This window comes from Schistocerca serialis, chromosome 12 (assembly GCF_023864345.2).
Source record: "Schistocerca serialis cubense isolate TAMUIC-IGC-003099 chromosome 12, iqSchSeri2.2, whole genome shotgun sequence".
NCBI lineage: Eukaryota > Metazoa > Arthropoda > Insecta > Orthoptera > Acrididae > Schistocerca > Schistocerca serialis.
This window is the reverse complement of record NC_064649.1, coordinates 131,005,140-131,026,692: the sequence shown is the minus strand read 5'-3', so window position 1 is coordinate 131,026,692 and position 21,553 is coordinate 131,005,140. Positions and strand designations below refer to the sequence as shown.

The following is a 21,553-nucleotide window of genomic DNA, read 5'->3' as shown; positions in this document are numbered from 1 at the left end:
GCAATTTAAGCCGGTTTCTTCACGAGTCACCAATAGTAAGTTTGCTGAAACTATATTCAAGAGCAATTTTTTTCCCCCTCCCTCATCTCAGTGCTTGTAACTAAACATTTTTAAAGTCACAAATTTCCTCTCCATTGTTACATCACTTATTTATAAGCATACAAACAGAAACAATCAATAAAGAAAATGAAACAATACTGTGCTGTGCCAACAATGAGAAACCCAAAACAGCACTTTCAGCAAAAGCTTTGCTTGTCTAAAGTATCAAAAACCAGGAGAAGCATGTGCATGAGGCCACTGGCACCGACAAAACCAAAAGGAGTGATTGGTTCGACAGGGGTTGTGCTACAAGCGAGTGGAGGAAACGGATCTAGGATTGATACACTATACAGTCTATTTTTTTCTTGTTTCTTTTTTTATTTTTATTTTTTATGAGGCTCAGATTTATGGGAAATTATGAGACGTGAAATATCGAGACTACTGTGTCTACTAGGTCACCTGTGAGGGAGAGACATTTGGATTTGATCCAAGTCTTTTGATATCCTAATCTAATTCTGTTAAGGCTGTTGTTCTGATTAGTTTCTTTATGCTATCTCAGTTATTCAGATTCTTACTTTAATTATAATTTAAATGTTCATAAACTCTGACATTCCAGAGTTTTGCAACGAAGCACCTGCAGGAACAGCGCAGGCTGAAGGAGGTTAGCGCCCTCCAGACTATGGCGCAGCTGGAAGCTATAGAGGCTGAGAGGATGAAGATGGACCTCCGGGCCGAGGGGCGGCAGACGTTGCAGAAGCTGCGCATCGCCAAGTTGGAAGCCGAAAAGGAAGAACGGATCGGCAAGGTGAAGATAAATGAGTCCTACATCCCAGATTTTAGAGATGATAATTCTTCGACCATTATCTAGTGGGAAACCATTAAATGATTTATTAGATAGGAACAGCAGCATTATAAGATTATTTACTAATGCTGCTGCTGCGGTTGTCTACAGGGCAGTATTATCATTTGACAGTCATGAGGAGATACAGAAAGACGTGGACAAAATTTTCATTGGTATAAGGAACAGTGACTTCATTTAAAAAGAGACAATCCCTAAAAATTGTTTTGCAAAACAATCAACAAAGCATGGGCTATCGTTTGAGAAAATAAAATTAATTGTTTTTTTTGCTGCTTTGTTATTTTTTGTTTTTGTGACAAATAATAGTCTAATTATTTTTCTTGAGAATATAAAATAAGCCAGTATTTTTCTTGAGAATATAACATATGCCACTGAAATTTCAAGGGTCCTGAGTAATATACTTTCGAACTACCCAAATTATAAGTGGTTAATCTTATAAAAGAGACAGGTTTACCCAGCATTATTTAAAAAAAGTTCAAGTTAGTTAAATTTTTAAAAACTACAAAACAAACAGTAGATATTATTAACAGCCGCAACTTTCTTCAATAGAGCACATACACTACTCTGAAAACTGGCTAGTTCTTGTAGTACATGTTTTAGGACATTCGACAACAGCAAGCACGTGAAGAATGGGAACTGGGCAAATATCCTCCCATTAGTGGCAGTGAAATGGCGGTTAATGTACTTTGTGTTAACACTGTGCAATATAATTCTGATACACTGCTAATATTAATGATAAAATAACCTAAAACATTTATCGCAAGACTTTCTCTTAAGTCAGTCTGCAATGGAGTTAAAGGAGTTGCCCAACAAAAAGTTATTTAGTTCAATCTTAAAATTGCATGTTATGTAGAAGACCTTCATCATTATCTAAAAGGTTGTCAAGTCAAAATACATAAGTGCCCATGTATCTGACTTCTTTCTGTACTGGTGTTAAGCCCTTCAAGTTTTTAATGCTAGTATTATATTTCTGCTTTGCTCTTCTTTTCAGAATAGAGAAGCATTGGTATTGACAATGGACATAAACAGATATATGTATTGTGAAACAGTTTTCAAACTACCAAATGTGTATGAAGATGTCTGTGAAGGATGTTCTAGAACTAGCACTGGACAAAATTCAACTAACACACTTCTGCATTCCAAAAATCCTATTCTCATTAGTCAAGTGCAGGATGTTCTAGAACTAGCACCAGGCATAATTCACTAGCATGCTTTTGTATTCTGAAAATCCTATTTTCATAAGCTCAATTTCCGCAGAAATAAGATTTTGTTTAGTGAATGGAAAAAAAAGAGAATAAAATAGGTTTTTCTGTTTTGAAAATTACCTATAGCAGTAATCATGCATAGTACAAATGTAGTTGGACTGAGTGGCATATTCTAGGGTGTGGGTTTCCTGATTATGAGTGTCATTTTAGTCTGAACATTGAATCCTTGGTGCACTGTGGCAAACATGTTATTAGAATGTGACATTGGGTTGTAATGATTGAAGTCCTCTTAGTAACGTAAAAATAATGTGTATCAATTGCAAATTAGTTTTATTAACATATGACTGGTTTCAATGCTGTATGCACCATTGTCAGATATAAAATTACACAATAGCTCCTAATATCATGTCAGACCACCTTTTGCCCGGCATAGCACAGCAACTTGACGCAGCGAGGATCCAACTAGTCATTGTAAGTCCCCTGCAGAAATATTGAACCACGCTGCCATGCTGCCGTTCATAATTGTGCAGGATTTTATGCACAAAATGACCTCTCAATTAGTTCCACGAATGTTTGGTGAGATTCGTGTCAGACGATTAAGGAGGCCGTATTGTTTGCTTGTACTGTCCAGAACGTTCTGTGCAAATAATTGTGGCTCGGTTACATGGCGCTCTGTCATCTGTAACACGAAGTCCACGAATGGCTGCAAATGGTCTCCAAATAGCCGAACATAACTAATACCAGTCAGTGATCGGTTCAGTTGGACCAGAGGACTCAGACCGTTCCATGTAAACACAGCCCATACCGTTACGGAGCTATCACCAACGTGCACAGTGCCTTTGTCGACAACTCGGGTCCGTGGCTTCATGGGGCCTGTGCCACACTCGAAATCTACTGTGATCCCTTACCGAACTGAATTTGAGACACATCTGACCAGGCCACAGTTTTCCGGTCATTGAGGGTCCAACTGATGTGCCCACAAGCCCAGGACAGGCGCTGCAGGCGATGTGCTGTTAGCGAGGGCACTCGCATCAGTCATCTGTTGCCACAGCCCGTTAATGCCAGATTTTGCTCACTGTCAACATTCATCATGTGTCCTACATTGATTTCTGTGGTTATGTTACACAGTGTTGCTTGTCTGTTAGCACTGACAACTCTGCGCAAATACTGCTGCTCTCAGTTGTTAAGTGAAGGCTGTTGACCACTGTGTTGTGTGTGGTGAGAGGTAATACCTGAAATCTGATGTTCTCGCCACACTCTTGACGGTGTGAATCTCGAAATACTAACTTCCCTAATGATTTCTGAAATGGAATATCCCATGCGTCTAACTCCAACTACCACCCCACTTTCAAAGTCTCTTAGCTCCCACTGTGTGGCCAGAATCACATTGGAAATCGTTTTACGTGAGCCACCTGAGTGCCAATGACAGCTCCACCAATGCACTCTCCTTCTATTCCTTGCGTTCGCAATACTACCACCATCTGAACGTGTGCATGTCGCTATGCCATCAATTATCACCTCATTGTATTCGTAGCCGAGAATTTTATATCTGATGATGGTATGAGACACTGAAATCAGTTGTATGTTAATGGAAATACTTTGTGACTGAGACAGAAAATTTTTACATAAATAAACATCTTTTTGCCTCAAATATTTTCATTATACCCGCATTTATCTTCTCACAGAGCAAAGCTGGTGGTGTGAGCCATTCAGGAAAAGCAGCCCCAGATCATTACATGGCCTTCACTTAATTTCTGTTTGCTGTTAACAGAAGAAAAAAGTGACACTAATTATTTCACATTAAGGTTGACTTCAGCTCAAAAATTTTGGTCACCTAGCCAGTGATACAAAATGTATGACTGACAGCAAACTTAAATTTGATAACAAACTGAAGAAGTTTCTCCTTGAGGCTACCTTCTATTTCATAGAAGAGTATCTATTTATGTAACATCTAAAAGGTAGAGGGTAATGTGAAAGGATAGATAAAAAAAATCTACTCTCCAAGCTGCACACACACAAAAAGGTTTCACTTTTGGAGCCAGTGGCTCTTTCTTCTGGCAGATCTGTTTGTGTTTGGAAGGAGAGAGAGAGAGAGAGAGAGAGAGAGAGAGAGAGAGAGAGAGAGAGAGAGAGAGCTGGTAGCCATATTTACATATGAATGTAATCCACACTCAAGAGTTTCATCATAATCATGTTGAACAGTTTCCAGTCTGTCTGAACATAAGCTTCTCCGTCTAGTTGTGATTTCCCACCTTCTATACATGTTCACATTGGTCCAGTCCTCGCCTCTTTCTTCAACCCACTGCTCAACACCTTGGTCTTCCTCTTGATCATTTCCTTTGCCTGTTCATTTCATGTACCTTCTTGGGAATCACCTTGTTTCCCATTCTCTTTAAGTGTCCATACCATCTTAGCCTTGAAGTTTCTGTCCTACTCTAAAGGGTTCTTCTTTCACTATTTTTCTGACCCTTTCATTCCTCATCCTCTCTCTCCTTGTTACTCCTACACTACTTCAGAGGACATGTCTGTAATCTACTTACATCTCTTTTCTTCACTACCTGTGTTTCAGTGCATAGCTCAGCACTGGGATGTAGTAACTTATACATTACTTCTTTGCTTTTTTTGCAGGATGTATTTGTGGGAGTTTGTAGGAAGAGTTTGCAGGAATGCTTTTGCCTCTCTGCCACATTCACTAATATCTTTCTTATCTCTTCCACTTTCATTCATCGCACTTCCCGAGTACTTGATACTTCCCACCATCTTCAGTTGTTCGTATCCGATCCTTATTCTGCTAGTTGGTCTGCCTTTCTTTCTAGTTGTAACCAGGATCTCACATTTGTTGACATTAAATTTCAATTCGTACTGCCTCACGGTTTCTTCCCAAGCATCTAGCTTTTCTGGATCTCCTCCTCCCTGTTTCCCCAGACCATCAAGTCATTTGTGCACACTGTTGCTGTCAGCTTGTCTTCTCCAGATTTTTCTGCAAATTTAGTCATTATCTCATCCAAAACCACTATGGAGAGGAAAGGTTACAGTGCAGTTCCCTGTTTCACAACACTTGTTTGCTGGAACCAATCTGTCCAGTCATTTCCCACTTTCACACAACTCAGGTGTCTACAGTAAACTTCCTTCCTCCACTCTGCTTATTGTCTCTTTTTCCACTCCCTTCTTTTCTAGTGTATCCCAGTTCTTACTCCTACACACGCTATCAAATGCCATTTTTGTATCGATAAAGGGCGCCACCGGGTCTTCTCCAAATTCGTAGAGGTGGTCGTGCAGCTGCCTCACTGCGAATCTGAGGTCAACAGTTGACCTTCCAGGTCTGAAGCCACACTGTTCCTCTCTCCATTTGTTCTCAATCCTTATTTGGATTCTACTATCTGGGATCTTTTCGTATACTGTGGCACAGCATGGTATTAGTGTGCAACTCCTGTGGTTTCTACAGTCCTCCCTACTCCCATTCTTGAATGTAGGGACAATTAGTGCCCTCTTCCAATCTTCTGGAGTCTCCTTCTCATTCTCCGCTACCCTCATCGTGCCATACAGCCACTATTTCCCAAGCTCCCCTGCTACCTTCACCATTTTGACCCTTACTTCACCCACGCTTGGTACCTGTCATCTTGTCCAGTGCCATTTCCTTTCTTTCCATCTCAGGTTCTTCCTCCCACCCCAGTACTTTAATTCTACGTCCTTCAGTCTATTATCCTCATTCAAGTCCATTCAAATTTAGCAAATGCTCAAAGTACTCCTTCCACATTATCTTCAGTGACTCTTTGTTATGAACCACATTTATCCATCATTGTTGTATCCTCTCTCAATCCCCCTGCGGGTTCGGGGGTAAGAATAGGCCCGCGGTATTCCTGCCTGTCGTAAGAGGCGACTAAAAGGAGTCTCAAACGTTTCGGCCTTATGTGATGGTCCCCTCTCGGGTTTGACCTCCATCTATCTAAATTATTCCGAAGAGCGAGCCAATTGGGGAAGGGCACCTTACATGGTGCACTGTATCCTTCGTGCAATTAGACCTATAGCCGTCTTTCTCGTCGTTGCAATGGTGTCCCGCTCGTTTTCGATCTCTTGGGCGATTACCACGCTGCACTCTGCAGTGTTTCTTTTAACTGTGACGACGACCTTGGCCATTTTTGCACCTAAGATCCAGCACGGTAGCCAGTCCGTTGTGGTGGGGTCGCCATGTACCCTCTTGGTTGTAGCCCCCTGACAACACAGGGATCGCTCTACTGATGCCTGCGCCGTTCACTCCCCACGTATGCCAAGGAGTCGATGCCCATCTCCCTGGGGCATCGGGACTCCCGGCAACGGCCATCCTGCCAGGTGGCCTTTGCTGTGGCTGGGTGGCGCCCGTGGGGAGGGCCCTTGGTCGGAGTAGGTGGCATCAGGGCGGATGACCCGCAATGAAGCGTGGTACATCATCTATCGCTGGTGGGCCTCCACCAGCAGTCTCTAAGCGATCGAGGTCTAACCTCAATGGGAAGAAATTGGATCAGAGATCGTTTCCCTCCCTAGCTACTCCATGGGAGGAACGTCTTGCTAAAGAAGGCAGTGGCGAATATTCACCCCGGTACCTTGTGTGTACGTGGGTTGATGGAGAATCGTTCGTGTCAACCAAGCCCCAGTTTTTTGTGGAGCATTTAGAGGACAAGTTCGGGGAGGTGGAGGGCTTGTCCAAGATGCGCTCTGGCTCTGTGCTCATCAAAACGGCATCCTCTGCCCAGTCACGGAGGTTGCTCAATTGTGACAAGTTGGGGAATGTTTCAGTTACCATCACGCCGCATAAGAGTCTCAACATGGTCCAGGGTATTATATTCCATAGGGATCTTCTTCTGCAGTCCGACGATGAATTACGCGCTAACCTCGAACGACGAGCTGTTCACTTCGTCCGGCGCGTCCATCGGGGTCCGAGGGATAATCAGGTAGCCACCGGTGCCTTCATCTTGGCCTTTGAGGGTGATGTCTTACCCGAAAAGGTTAAGGTGATGGTTTACCGTTGTGATGTGAAACCATATATCCCTCCTCCGATGCGGTGTTTTAAATGCTGGAAGTTCGGGCACATGTCATCTCGCTGTACTTCCAGCATCACGTGTCGGGATTGCGGACGTCCTTCGCATCCTGATACTCCATGTGCTCCGCCTCCCGTCTGTGTTAACTGTGGAGAACACCATTCCCCCTGCTCACCGGACTGTCGGATCTTCCAGAAGGAAAGGAAGATAATGGAATATAAGACCCTGGACCGCCTGACCTACACAGAGGCACGGCGGAAATATGAGCGGCTCCATCCTGTGCCCATGACATCCACCTATGCCGCTGCTGCAACAGCGGTCCGATCCTCTCCCGTGTCGTCACGTACTGTTGCCTCTCAGCTATGTCAAAATGACCCGGCCCCCTTGGTTGTGGGGAGCACTTCACCCTCTGTTGCTCCATCTACTCCAGGAGCGACACCACCCCAACCATCGGGGACATTCGTCCCCCCTTCCCAGCCGGAGAAGCGTAGGGCTTCTTCGGCTACTCTAGCCAGGAAGGGGTCCCTTGGGGCCCTCCCTTCCCAGGCTTTGCCCAGTGTCAAAGCGGATACCCGCAAAGTTTTGAAGCAACAACCGGTCGCTGGTCATAGGGCTTCACGGTCGTCGTCCGTCCCTGAGACTGACCCAGTGGGGCCCTCCCAGCCAGACCCTCCCAAGGCACAGCGTGCGAAGCCGTTGAAGAAAAAGGCTCCCAAGCATCCTGACATTGCGGTGGCACCTGTCCCACCGCAACCTTCAACCTCTGCGTCTGAGGACGAGGTGGAGATCCTGGCGTCCGCTGAGGACCTCGATCTCGCCAGTCCCTCCGACGCCATGGAAAGCACTGGCACAGGTGCTCACTTGGAGGCAGCGGGTGACCCAGTGGCGTAATCTGCCTTCCCCGTCCCGTCACGCCTTTCCCAGCAATGGCCAGTACCATCCTCCAGTGGAACTGCAGCGGTTTCTTCCACCATTTAGCTGAGCTCCGCCAACTTATCAGCCGTCATCCTTTCCTTTGCATTGCTCTGCAGGAAACTTGGTTTCCAGCAATGCGAACCCCCGCCCTCCGTGGCTATCGGGGTTATTTTAAGAACCGGGCAACTTACGAAAGGGTGTCTGGTGGCGTCTGTATATATGTCCTGAACTCTCTTCACAGCGAGTTTGTGCCTCTACAAACAGCTTTAGAGGCTGTCGCTGTTCGGGTGTGCACGCCCCAGGCCATTACCGTCTGCAGTATTTACCTTCCACCTGATGGTACTGTCGCGCAGCATGTCCTGGCTGCTCTGATAGCACAACTGCCGCCACCTTTTTTGCTGCTGGGCGATTTCAATGCCCACAACCCTCTATGGGGTGGGAGTGTCTCCGATGATCGTGGTCGGGCCATGGAGCATGTGTTGGCTCAGCTCGACCTTAGCCTCTTGAACACCGGTGCTCCCACGCATTTCAGTGTGGCCCACGGCTCGTTCTCGGCCATCGATCTCTCTATTTGCAGCCCTGGACTTGTCCCATCCCTCCACTGGAGGGTGCATCCTGACCTGTGTGGTAGTGACCATTTTCCCATCTATTTGTCACTGCCACAGTGTCATTCTTCTGGGCGCTTGCCCCGCTGGGCTCTCCACAGGGCTGACTGGCCAGCTTTTACTTCTGCTGTAACCATTGCGTCTCCCCCACAGGGTGACATTGACGAGGTGGTCTGTGTTTTAACCACGTCCATCATTTCAGCGGCCGAGGCTACCATCCCCCGTTCCTCTGGCCTCCCTCGGCGGAAGGCTGTCCCCTGGTGGTCGCCGGAGATTGCTGAGGCTATTCGCGACCGTAGGCGGGCTCTCCAGCGTCATAGGCGGCACCCGTCTCTGGAGACCCTCATCGCCTTTAAGAGGCTCCGTGCCTTCGCCCGTCGACTTATTGCACGGCGTAAGCAGGAGTGCTGGGAGAGGTACGTCTCCTCCCTGGGCTCCCGTGTCTCGTCCTCGCACGTGTGGTCCCGGATCCGGCGGATTTATGGCTCCCAGGCCCCTGTGGGTGTCCCTGGGCTCTCCTTGGACGGCGCTGTCTGCACGGACGCTGCCGCCATTGCTGAACGCCTCGCCGCGCACTTTGCTCAGAGCTCTGCGACTGCATCCTATCCCCCCGCCTTTCGCTCTCTAAAGGAGCGAGCCGAGCGGACGCCGTTCTCATTCCACACGCGTCATTATGAAACATACAATGCTCCTTTCAGCGAGAGGGAACTCCTCGCTGCCCTCGCCGATTGCCCTGATACAGCACCAGGACCGGACTGCATCCACGCGCAGATGCTGAAGCATCTCTCCAGGGACTGCCAGAGACACATCCTCACCATCTTTAACCGCATTTGGAGCGAGGGCGTGTTCCCGTCGCAATGGCGAGAGGGTCTTATTGTCCCCATCGTGAAGCCCGGTGCGGACCCACTGGCGGTGGACAGCTATCGTCCCATTACCCTCACCAACGTTTTGTGCAAATTGCTCGAACGTATGGTGGGGCGGCGTTTGTGTTGGGTCCTTGACTCGCGCGGTCTCCTCGCTCCATCTCAGGGTGGCTTCCGTCGGGGCCGGTCTGCAGTGGACAATTTGGTGCGGCTGGAATCTGCTGTCCGTACGGCTTTTGCCCGACGTCAGCACCTTGTTGCTGTATTTTTCGATCTGCGGAAGGCGTATGACACCACATGGAGGCATCACATCCTCGCCACGTTGCATGGGTGGGGTCTTCGTGGTCGGCTCCCGGCTTTTGTTCAAAGCTTTTTATTGCGCCGCTCTTTCCGGGTGCCAGTCGGTGCCACCTCTAGTTCCTCTTATATACAGGAAAATGGGGTCCCGCAGGGCTCGGTGTTGAGCGTCTCGTTATTTCTAGTGGCCATTAATGGTCTGGCTGCAGCAGTGGGGTCGTCGGTGTCTCCTTCTTTGTATGCCGACGACTTCTGCATCTCATTTAGCTCCACGACTACGGGAGTCGCCGAACGCAGGTTGCAAGTCGCCGTTCGCAAGGCAGCATCATGGGCTCTGGCTCATGGTTTTCAGTTCTCTGCTGCCAAGACTCGGGTTATGCACTTCTGCAGGCGTCGGACGGTCCACCCTCATCCTGACCTTTACCTCGACGGCCACCTGCTTGAAGTGGTGGACACTTGCCGCTTCTTGGGACTCGTGTTTGATGCCCGGCTCACATGGGTTCCTCATGTTATTCAGCTGAAGCAAAAATGCTGGCGGCACCTCAACGCCCTCCGCTGCCTTAGCCACACGTCTTGGGGTGCAGATCGCTGCACGCTACTGCAATTGTACAGAGCTCTTGTGCAGTCCCGGCTTGATTATGGGAGCCTGGCCTATGGGTCTGCGTCCCCCTCAGTGTTGAAGTTGTTAGACCCCATACATCACTGTGGGGTTCGGCTTGCTACTGGCGCTTTTCGCACCAGCCCCGTGGATAGTCTACTGGTGGAGGCCGGGGTTCCCCCGCTGCGGATTCGCCGCCATCGTCTGCTCGCCGACTATGCTGTCCACGTACATTGCTCGCCAGGCCATCCCAATCGTCGCCTGCTTTTCCCTGCCTTGGTCCACCACCTGCCCGAACGGCGACCTCGGTCTGGGCTTTCCGTAGCTGTCCGTGTCCAGTCCCTGCTGTCAGAACTGGGGTCGTTCCCTCTTCTGCCTCCCTTCCGGATCCGTACACCTACGCCTCCCTGGTGTTTGTCCCGGCCGTCCGTCCGTCTGGATTTGGCACAGGGACCTAAGGACTCGGTTCCGCCTGTGGCCCTCCGTCGCCGTTTTCTTGCGCTCCTCGACTCATTTCCGGGCTGTGAGCCTGTCTACACTGATGGTTCCCTGGTTGATGGTCGCACTGCCTACGCTTTTGCTCACGCTGCCCATGTTGAGCAACGCTCCTTGCCGGCTGGCTGCAGTATTTTTACTGCAGAGCTGGTGGCCATCTTGCGAGCTCTTGAGCATATGCGTTCCTGCTCAGATGCGTCCGTCGTCATCTGCAGTGACTCCCTGAGCAGCCTTCAGGCCATCGACCGCTGCTATCCCTCCTCTCCTCTGGTGTCCTCCATTCAGGAGGCTGTTTCCGACATTGCCCGTTCTGGTCGTTCGGTGGTCTTGGTTTGGACGCCCGGTCATGTTGGCATCCCTGGGAACGAACGTGTAGACAGGCTGGCCAAGGGGGCGATCGACGCCCCGGCTTTGGAGATCGGCCTTACGGCTCGCGACCAGCAGCTGGTGTTGCGCCGTAAGCTGATTGGGATGTGGGCTGCTGAGTGGCGTGGCATGACAGCCCCGAATAAACTGCGGGCTGTCAAGGAGACGACCGATGTGTGGCGTTCCTCCCTGCGGGCTTCTCGCAGGGACTCGGTAGTCCTGTGTCGGCTGCGCATCGGCCATACATACCTGACGCACGGCCATCTGTTGCGTCAGGAGGATCCCCCCTTGTGTCGGTGTGGGTCCCGGCTGACGGTCGGCCACATTTTGCTGGAGTGTCCTCGACTGCGCACACTCCGGCACTCTTTTAATCTCCCGGGCACTTTGGCTTTGGTTTTATCCGACGATGCCTCCATGGCTGATACCGTTTTAAATTTTATCCGTGGTAGTCCGTTTTATGGTTCGATTTAGGGAGGTCCTGCGCCTTTCCCTTTCTGTGTCTATTGTCCTTGTGTCTGTTGCTGTTCTGGTGTGCCGTGAGATGGTTGCCTCTTTCCCATTTTTGATCTCGTGGTCAGTCAACCAGTCTCCGGCCATCTTCCTTTCTTCTGTTTCTTTCTGTCTGGTGTTCCTCTGTCCTGTTCTTGTCTGTAGTGTTTGTTGCTGAATTTGTGTGCTTTTAGCGCCTGGGGGGACGTCTCCTCCCCCTTTGGTTTTTATCTGCTTCGTAGATTTTCGGCTCGCCTGATTTTGGAATGGGGGACTGATGACCTTCGCTGTTTAGTCCCCCTTAAACATCCAACAACCACCACCATCCTCTCTCAAACCCCTACTCTTACTTTTGTTCGTTCCGTATAGTAATTTCTTACTTCCTCTACTGTTTTCCTCTATCATATTTGTCCATTCTTCCATTCAATTTCCTCTCTCCTCAGCGATTGTGTTATTTGCCCCTCCCCCCTTTTTTTAAAAATACTCCTTTCTTGCTGATTCAGTCCTTTCTCGGAACCACAGTCTGAAGGCCTTGTTTTTCCTCCCCACTATATCCTTGACTCTTTCATTGCATCAAAGTGTCACCTTCCACCTTTTTCTGCCACTTGTCCTTCCACATACAGCTACTGCAGCATCTACCACAGCACTTTTAAATCGCCCCCCAGTCCTTTTCTCCTGTTTTTGGTTAATTCTTTGGTACCCTTCCCCTTATAATCTCCTGGTATTCTTCATTTACTTCCTTTTCCTTCAATTTCCATACTCTGATTCTCCTTTCCTGGTTCTCTGTCTTCTTCCATTCCTTAATGATTCTCATATTCATTACCAGTAGCCAGCGGTCACCATCCAGAGCCTCAAATGGTAATACCTTTATATCTGTTACTGTCTTCTTAATTTCCCAGTCATGGAGCATCTAATCCACCAAAGATTTCTGTGCTACATTCCTGCTGTACCATGTTACTTTATGGCTCCCTTTTTTCCAAAACCACGAGTTACGTATCACTAAACCATTTCTCTTCCAGAATTCCAGCAATCTCTTTCCTTCTTCATTTCTACTTCCCCATCTGTCTGAACCAAGTACATTTTCATACCCTTGTCTTTCATTCCCTACATGCGTATTCAAATCTGCCATGACTATTATCCTTTGTCGGTCCAACTGCTTTTGTAGTTGTTACTTGAAGGCCTGCTTCTCTTGAGATGTACAGCCCACTTGAGGGGCATACACTTGAACCACCTCTTTACTCCTTCATTATCCTGTTGTTGCTCCTCCGTACCTCTTCCTTTTAGACATCCCTCACAACAACTCCCACTGCCTGTTGTTATCCTTCTTCATTTCCACTCCAACACAACCTGTGTAACCTTTCCTCAGCTCTATATTGCCTTCTCCTTTCCATCGTGTCTCTCCCATACATAAAATATCTACAGGGTTATTACAAATGATTGAAGCGATTTCACAGCTCTACAATAACTTTATTATTTGAGATATTTTCACAATGCTTTGCACACACATACAAAAACTCAAAAAGTCTTTTAGGCATTCACAAAAGTTCGATATGTGCCCCTTTAGTGTTTCGGCAGACATCAAGCCGATAATCAAGTTCCTCCCACACTCGGTGCAGCATGTCCCCATCAATGAGTTCGAAAGCGTCGTTGATGCGAGCTTGCAGTTCTGGCATGTTTCTTGGTAGAGGAGGTTTAAACACTGAATCTTTCACATAACCCCACAGAAAGAAATCGCATGGGGTTAAGTCGGGAGAGCATGGAGGCCGTGACATGAATTGCTGATCATGATCTCCACCACGACCGATCCATCGGTTTTCCAATCTCCTGTTTAAGAAATGCCGAACATCATGATGGAAGTGCGGTGGAGCACCATCCTGTTGAAAGATGAAGTCGGCGCTGTTGGTCTCCAGTTGTGGCATGAGCCAATTTTCCAGCATGTCCAGATACACGTGTCCTGTAACTTTTTTTCGCAGAAGAAAAAGGGGCCGTAAACTTTAAACTGTGAGATTGCACAAAACACGTTAACTTTTGGTGAATTACGAATTTGCTGCACGGATGCGTGAGGATTCTGTACCACCCAGATTCGCACATTGTGTCTGTTCACTTCACCATTAAGAAAAAATGTTGCTTCATCACTGAAAACAAGTTTCGCACTGAACGCAACCTCTTCCATGAGCTGTTGCAACTGCGCCAAAAATTCAAAGCGTTTGACTTTGTCATCGGGTGTCAGGGCTTGTAGCAATTGTAAACGGTAAGGCTTCTGCTTTAGCCTTTTCCGTAAGATTTTCCAAACCGTCGGCTGTGGTACGTTTAGCTCCCTGCTTGCTTTATTCATCGACTTCTGCGGGCTACGTGTGAAACTTGCCCGCACACGTTCAACCGTTTCTTCGCTCACTGCAGGCCGACCCGTTGATTTCCCCTTACAGAGGCATCCAGAAGCTTTAAACTGCGCATACCATCGCCGAATGGAGTTAGCAGTTGGTGGATCTTTGTTGAACTTCGTCCTGAAGTGTCGTTGCACTGTTATGACTGACTGATGTGAGTGCACTTCAAGCACGACATACGCTTTCTCGGCTCCTGTCGCCATTTTGTCTGACTGTGCTCTCGAGCGCTCTGGCGGCAGAAACCTGAAGTGCGGCTTCAGCCGAACAAAACTTTATGAGTTTTTCTACGTATCTGTAGTGTGTCGTGACATATGTCAATGAATGGAGCTACAGCGAATTTATGAAATCGCTTCAATCATTTGTAATAGCCCTGTATATTTCTCCTGCCCATCATATCCATTATTTCCTCTATCTTTCCTGTCAGTGTTCCAAGTTGCAATTTGTACTTTGTTTGCCTTGCCAGGTTGTTGTCTTATATGTCCATTCTTTTTGAGGCTAGTTGTCTTTGGTTTGGGGGGGGGGGGGGTGTTTTGGGGGAGGAGCCCAGACATTGAGGTCATCAGTCTCGTCGTATTAGAGAAGGATGGGGAAGGAAGTCGGCCATGCCCTTTGAAAGGAACCGGCATTTGCCCGGAGTGATTTAGGGAAATCATGGAAAACTAATTGAGGATGGCCAGATGCAGGATTGAACCATCATCCTCCCGAATGCAAGTCCAGTGTGTTAACCACTGCACCACCTCGCTCGGTACCTTTGGTTGCTGATCCACTTTTTGCTACATAGGCCTATCACAGCTTCACTAGAGCCCCATTAGCCACCACTTTTCAGAGTTCCTACAGAGCCCTCACAGCTACCACACTGGTCCTGGGGCACTTGAAGTGCCCACTGTACTTCACCCCAGTGGGCCATTCCCTAATTTGTTGCGTCGCCCTCCTCCCGTGACTTGGACGAGAATTGGTCTTCTGAGAGGCACTCAGGAGTTTCTCAGTTACAATTTGCTTGGCTTGGAATGTGTGTCCAAGCTGCTCAGAGCATCGTTCTCCATACTGAAACTACTCTTAGAGATCTTGAGGTCTACTAAAATCCCAATTTTTCTTGTTTTATTTGTAATACGTTTCCCACAAACAAAAATAAAATATCATTTGCCAGCCGTCAACACGCGTGCGCGCCCACACACATACGCACGCACGCGTGCGCGCGCACACACACACACACACACACACAACATCTAAGCCTTGGTTTGTGGAGGGAGGTGAGGTGGTTTTGCCAGTTGGCAATAAATCAATAGATTAAGTAACAGCTATAAAATGTCTAGGATCATGTGGCTGGACCGATGTAAGTAGAATGATCTCATAAAACTAGTTGTATGAAAAGCAGATATCAGACAGATTCATTGGGAGAATCCTAAGGAAATGTAACACGCCACTGGAAAAGGTGCTTTACAAAACCTCAGTCAGCCAATTCTTGTGTACTACTTGTTACTCTGAGGCCAGCACTCGATCATATCAGTAGAGAAGAAAGTGAATGTCTAAAGAAGAGTGGTTTGTTTTATCACCAGTAGTATTACAGAGATGCTCATCAAACACCAGGGGCAGACTCTATGAGAGAGCCAGTGTCTGTTACAGAGATATTTGATTGTAAAATTTCAGATTACATGTTCCAGGAAGAGTTAAGCAACATATTACTTCCTGCCACGTGCAATGTGAGAAATGACTGTGTTAGTAAAGTCAATGAAATTTGCACTCATACAGAGGTAAGCGCTAGCCATTCTTTCAGTGCAGTATTTGTAAATGGAACAGTTGCCACCATCATGGCCAGTTCACTACACACCTGTCACTGTAACAGAGAGTGATTTTGTGATGGTGGCACACTTTCTTGCCCTCAGATGTGTCACACAGTGTGATCTGTAAGTGTCAGGAATTTATGCTGTACATTGAATCTGTAGAAGATGAAAAGAGTGGGATGGAAACAGGAAAGAGGAAGGCAGGTAGGCAAATGTGCTCAGTGCTGAGGATCGGTAGTGTAGTGTCGAGAATATTTGTCGAAATGGTCACAGACGACAAATAATTATTTTTTTCCCCACAGCCAAAAAGTCTGCAGCGAGAACTGCTGTTTAATCAGCTCCATCAGGATGAGGTTCTTGCAGAGGAAATGGATAAAGTCAAGAGGCAAGAGATAGTGCAGCTGAAGCTCAGGTAATAACTCTTTCAGTCTAATTTAAATTCATTAATATTTGAAATATGCGGTTTCAGTATAATGTGAGAATGTCTGGGGTGGAATAAAATCATACAGCTAAGGCATTCAGCAGTCAACAGTTGCGTAAATAAGATCTAAATCTTGAGAGTGAAAATATAAGTTAAGCCAAAGGTAACATAAAAGTAGTAATGATGTAATGTGTTCATCAGAAATATCTATACATAAAAATCTTCTTTGTATGGAATGAATCTATAAATGTTCATCCATCCAAATTTCTCACTCAGTGCCATTATTGTAAAAAGGTAAAACACATCAAAATCGATAAAAATATCATGTAACCATGTCCTGTTTTGAAACAAAACCCATCAGCATATGATCCCCCTCCAGGAAAACATATCCGCATGTTGACTCCCAATCACGTTCGTGCTCAGCATTCACTGATTTATTTTTGCTGGTTAGAAGGGAAGTGACCACGAAATTTTTATTGATTTCTTATGTGTTTTTATTTCTATATAATAAATCTATATAATAATGTAATGACCATAACATTTTTAGTGACTTTTTTGTTTTTTTATTTCTCTCTAATAATGACATTACTGAGAGGACTTTGTTTGAATGAAAATTTGTGAACATATTACTTGCAGTGAAGATTATTGTGTGTAAATATTTATGACAATGAAGATATGTACCTTACATTAAATTATCCAGCTTTTGCAGTATGTGTGGCTGAGTCAACATTTTAGCTTCTAAGCTGACTACAGCGATGACCTCACACCCAATTGTGGATCAGTTCAAAAATTTAAATTATTGCTAAGCTTTTGGACACTGCTCTGTCTTGAATCTAACAGACGAATGACTTTGTCTCCCCTCCTTTTGAGGTTTGAGGGGCCTGTCCTTCCTTATTACATTTTTCAATCTCACCCTCTTTTGTACCTGGGAAGGGACTAATATCCCAAAAAACTGGGTTCCTTTCTCAAACCTTTATACATGTCTACCAACAATATTAAAAATTTCACCTATTGAAGGTGAGCAATTCTGTTTCATGACTTACTAGTTTTCTTGATTGCATTTTACTTTACTAGCTATAAAGGGTAGTCAAATGAAAGCAAGTCAGACAGGAAGAAACAGTAACGAAACTGTTTATTATTCCACAAGCAATCATCGTAACTGTTAATACATTTATCCCACTGTGAAACAAGACCATCAATGGCTTCACGCAAAAATGTTTGTGGTTGCCTATGGAACCATGCTTGTGTCCCAGTCCGCACCTCTGCATCCGAAGCAAAGTGGTGGCTACGAATGTCTTTCCTCAGGGCTCCAAAAATATGGAAATCACATGAGAAGAGATTGGGACTCTATGGAAGATATGTAAGGCCTTCCCAGAAAAAACTTCAGCAGCATAGTTGAAACACCCTTGGCAACACGTGGGCCCACTGACACTTTGCACTGATGGAAGCACACCATTAAATTCAAATGCCCAGGAATGTTGTTGGATGGCACCGTTCTGTTGCAGGATAATGCCTGCCCACTTATTGCCATGCTTGTTTCAAATATGCTGCAGAAGTTTCGCTGGGAATCCGTTACACATCTGCCATACAGTACAGATCCCTTCCCATGTGATTTCTATATTTTTCGAGCCCCAAAAAAAGACGTTCGTGCCCATCAATTTGCTTTGTACGAAGAGGTGTCTGGGTACAATCATGTTTCCATAGGCAACTGCAAACATTTTTCCACGAAGGCCTTGACCATCTTGTCTCACAGTGGGATAAATGTATTAATAATTGTGTTAATAGTTATAGTTTTGAAATAATAAACAGTTTACTTGCCAATATTATGAAAAGGAAAAGTCGCTCTCACCATGTAGCAGAGGTACTGAGTCGAAGATAGGCAAAACGAAAAGACTGTCACAAATAGGCTTTGGGCCAGCAAAGCCTTCACAAAAAAAAAAAAAAAAAAAAAAAAAAAAAAAAAAAAAAAAAAAAAAAAAAAAAAAACCACACACACACACACACACACACACACACGTGTGTACAAATGCAACTCACGCAGTGACTGCAGTCTCTGGCAATGGAAGCCACATTGCATTGTGACTTTAGTTGCCAGAGAATGCAGTCGCGAGCGTGTGTGTGTGTGTGTGTGTGTGTGTGTGTGTTTTGTGTATTTTTGATGAAGGCATTGCTGGCTGAAAGCTTATTTGTGACAGTCTTTTTGTTGTGCCTATCTGTGACTCAGCATCTCTGCTATATGGTGAGTAGCAACTTTCTTTTTCATAATATTGTTACATTCCATTCCAGATTTTCCATTATTTGAAACAGTTTACTTACTTCTTCCATTTGTCTTTGTCTTTCAATATTTGATTTTCCACTGTTTTGTTGTGTCTTGCATTATGTTGCATATTTCATGCATATGATCTGATAATCCTAACGCTGTATGTGTTGTCCTTTGTACAAATACTGACAAGGAAGTTCATGGCATAATTGTGATAAATATGACTAAATTTAAATTGTGTTTTAATGATGCTCCAACCAGTCTCTGAGATATTTCCCGTGAGGATAAATGTTCAGCTTCGGTGTTGCACATACATGTGTACTGCTTATAGAACTACTCAATTTATTTTCTTTTTCCATTTTGTATTGTTATTTCAGACAGCAGTTACGTGAATCGAGTGTTGAACTAAAAGAGTTAGAATCGAAGTTGAGAGCAGCGTATGTCTACAAGGAACTGTGTGCTCAGAAAGCAGAGAAGGAGGCAGAGAAGATGAGGGAGAAAGTAAGTTTGTATAACACATGTACGAGGCTAGAACAATTACTTCCTTTGTAGAATTGGAATAAAGAAGTGGACAGGCACATGATAAAGGATGATCTGTTTCTAATTTTGTAAGATAAAGTCCTTCAGAGCTCTGAATTGGGACTTTCTCTGGATTAGATTAGATTAATACTTGTTCCATAGATCATGAATACAACACTTTGCAATGATGTGGAATGTGTCAGTATAACAAAATGGTTCTTCACACACCATAATTCAAGTTCTTTTTTAAATTTATTTTTTAGTTGTAAGATTACTAATTTGTATCTAAAAACTCATCTATTGAGTAGGAGGAGTTATGAGTCAGAAATTCTTTTAATTCGTTTTTAAATGTTCCTTGGCTGTCTGTCTAAGATAAAGTCCTTCAGAGCTCTGAATTGGGACTTTCTCTGGATTAGATTAGATTAATACTTGTTCCATATATCATGAATACAACACTTTGCAATGATGTGGAATGTGTCAGTATAACAAAATGGTTCTTCACACACCATAATTCAAGTTCTTTTTTAAATTTATTTTTTAGTTGTAAGATTACTAATTTGTATCTAAAAACTCATCTATTGAGTAGGAGGAGTTATGAGTCAGAAATTCTTTTAATTCGTTTTTAAATGTTCCTTGGCTGTCTGTCAGACTTTTGATGTTATTAGGTAAGGGATCAAAGATTTTTTGTCACAGCATAATTCACCCCTTTCTGTGCCAAAGTTAGATTTAATCCAAAGTTCTGGAATTCAGCTTTTCTTCTAGTGTTGCAGCTATGCACATTGTTATTCCTTTTGAAATTATTCTGATTACACACTTTTGTGCAATGATAACTTTCTTCCTTAATGGTGAATTACCCCAAAATATGATGTCGTATGAAAGCAGTGAGTGAACATAGACATAGTAAGCTAATTTACTTATTTCCAATAACCCTAATAGCATAAATAGCTGAACTCAAACATTTCAGCAGATCATCAATTTGTTTCTTCCAATTCAATCTCTCATCAATGCCCACACCCAAAGATCTGGAATATTCTGCCCGAGCTACAGACTTTTGTTCAAACTCTGTATTTATTAATGACGTTCTGCCATTTACTGTACAGAACTCCATATACTGTGTTTTATCAATTTTAATGAGAGTCCCTTTGCAGATGACTACTTAATAATTATTTACAATTTCCGCAGCTAATCATTGTTTCTTGGATGTGATTACTTTACTTGTTTTATCAGCAAAAAGAACTGGCTTCACATCTTTGTGACTATAGAATGGCAAGTCGTTAATATATATTGAGAATATTGAGGGACTCAAAATTTAACCTTTTGAGACCCCATTCTTGATACTTCCCCAGTCTGAGGAATCTGCTGATTTTCCTGCTTATGTGAACTGTTCATTTCAACCTTTTGTACTCCTCCAGTTAAATATGTGTTAATCCATTTGTGCACTGCCTCACTCATATCACAATAATTAAATTTATTTAGAAGAATTCCATGATTTACACAATCAAAAGCCTTTGAGAGAGTGCAGGAAATTTCACTTGGTGATGTTTGGTTATTCAAATAATTAAATATCTGATCAATGAAAGCATATACAGCATTTTCTATTGAAAAGCCTTTCTGAAAACCAAATTAGTGTTTTGTTAGTACTTTGTTTTTACAATATATGAAGCTACTCAGAATACAATACTTTTTCAAGGATTTTTGACAAAGCTGTCAGAAGTGCGACTAGGTGATAGTTGTTGGTATCAGGCCTGTCATTCTTTTTATGCAATGGTTAAACAATAGCCTATTTCAAATTATTAGAAAAAATGTCCTATTTCAGTGAGGTATTACATACATGGCTGAGAATCCTGTTTATCTGTTGGCGACAAGCTTTTAGTACTTTGTTGGAAATGCCATCAATCCTGTGTGAGCTTTTACTTTTGAGTCAGTTTATTGTTTTCCTAACTTCAGAAGGAGAGGTGGGTAGAATTTCAATTTTATCAAATTTTATAGTTATTGCTCTTCCATACAAAACTTTGCCTTTTATAATGAACATCTGAATCCGGTTTTCTCCAAAACATTTAAAAAATTATTGTTAAAAATATTCTCACTCTCTAATGTTTTGTTAATAAACTTTTCATTCAGTTTGATGGGAATAAAGTCTTCGTGTGCTCTTGGTAGCCCTGTTGCCCTGTCATATGGACTTTTTTATAACTTTCCTTAATGTGCTACAGTAGTTTTTATAATATTTGACTATTTCTTAGTTATTACTGTTTCTTACTATTAGATATATTTCCCTTTTTCCAGTTACAATATACTTTTATCCTTTTAATAAGCCACGGTTTCTTACAATTATATTTCACTGTTTTCTTAGGGAACTGATTTTGAAAATGATCACAAATATATCATGAAATAAGTTATATTTTAAATTAGCATCATGCTCTTGGTACACCGCATCCCAGTTTA

General features: G+C 44.4%; 1 protein-coding gene across 1 annotated transcript in view; it reads left to right on the top strand.

The window, feature by feature from the left end:
- Positions 1 to 21,553, top strand: part of LOC126428171 (meiosis-specific nuclear structural protein 1-like) — a 99,447-nt gene that overhangs the window by 13,207 nt on the left and 64,687 nt on the right. The window contains exons 2-4 of the mRNA XM_050090084.1: positions 656 to 844; positions 16,214 to 16,323; positions 18,970 to 19,093. Of these exons, the coding sequence (XP_049946041.1) occupies positions 656 to 844; positions 16,214 to 16,323; positions 18,970 to 19,093 (423 nt within the window). The remainder of the gene's footprint in view (positions 1 to 655; positions 845 to 16,213; positions 16,324 to 18,969; positions 19,094 to 21,553) is intronic.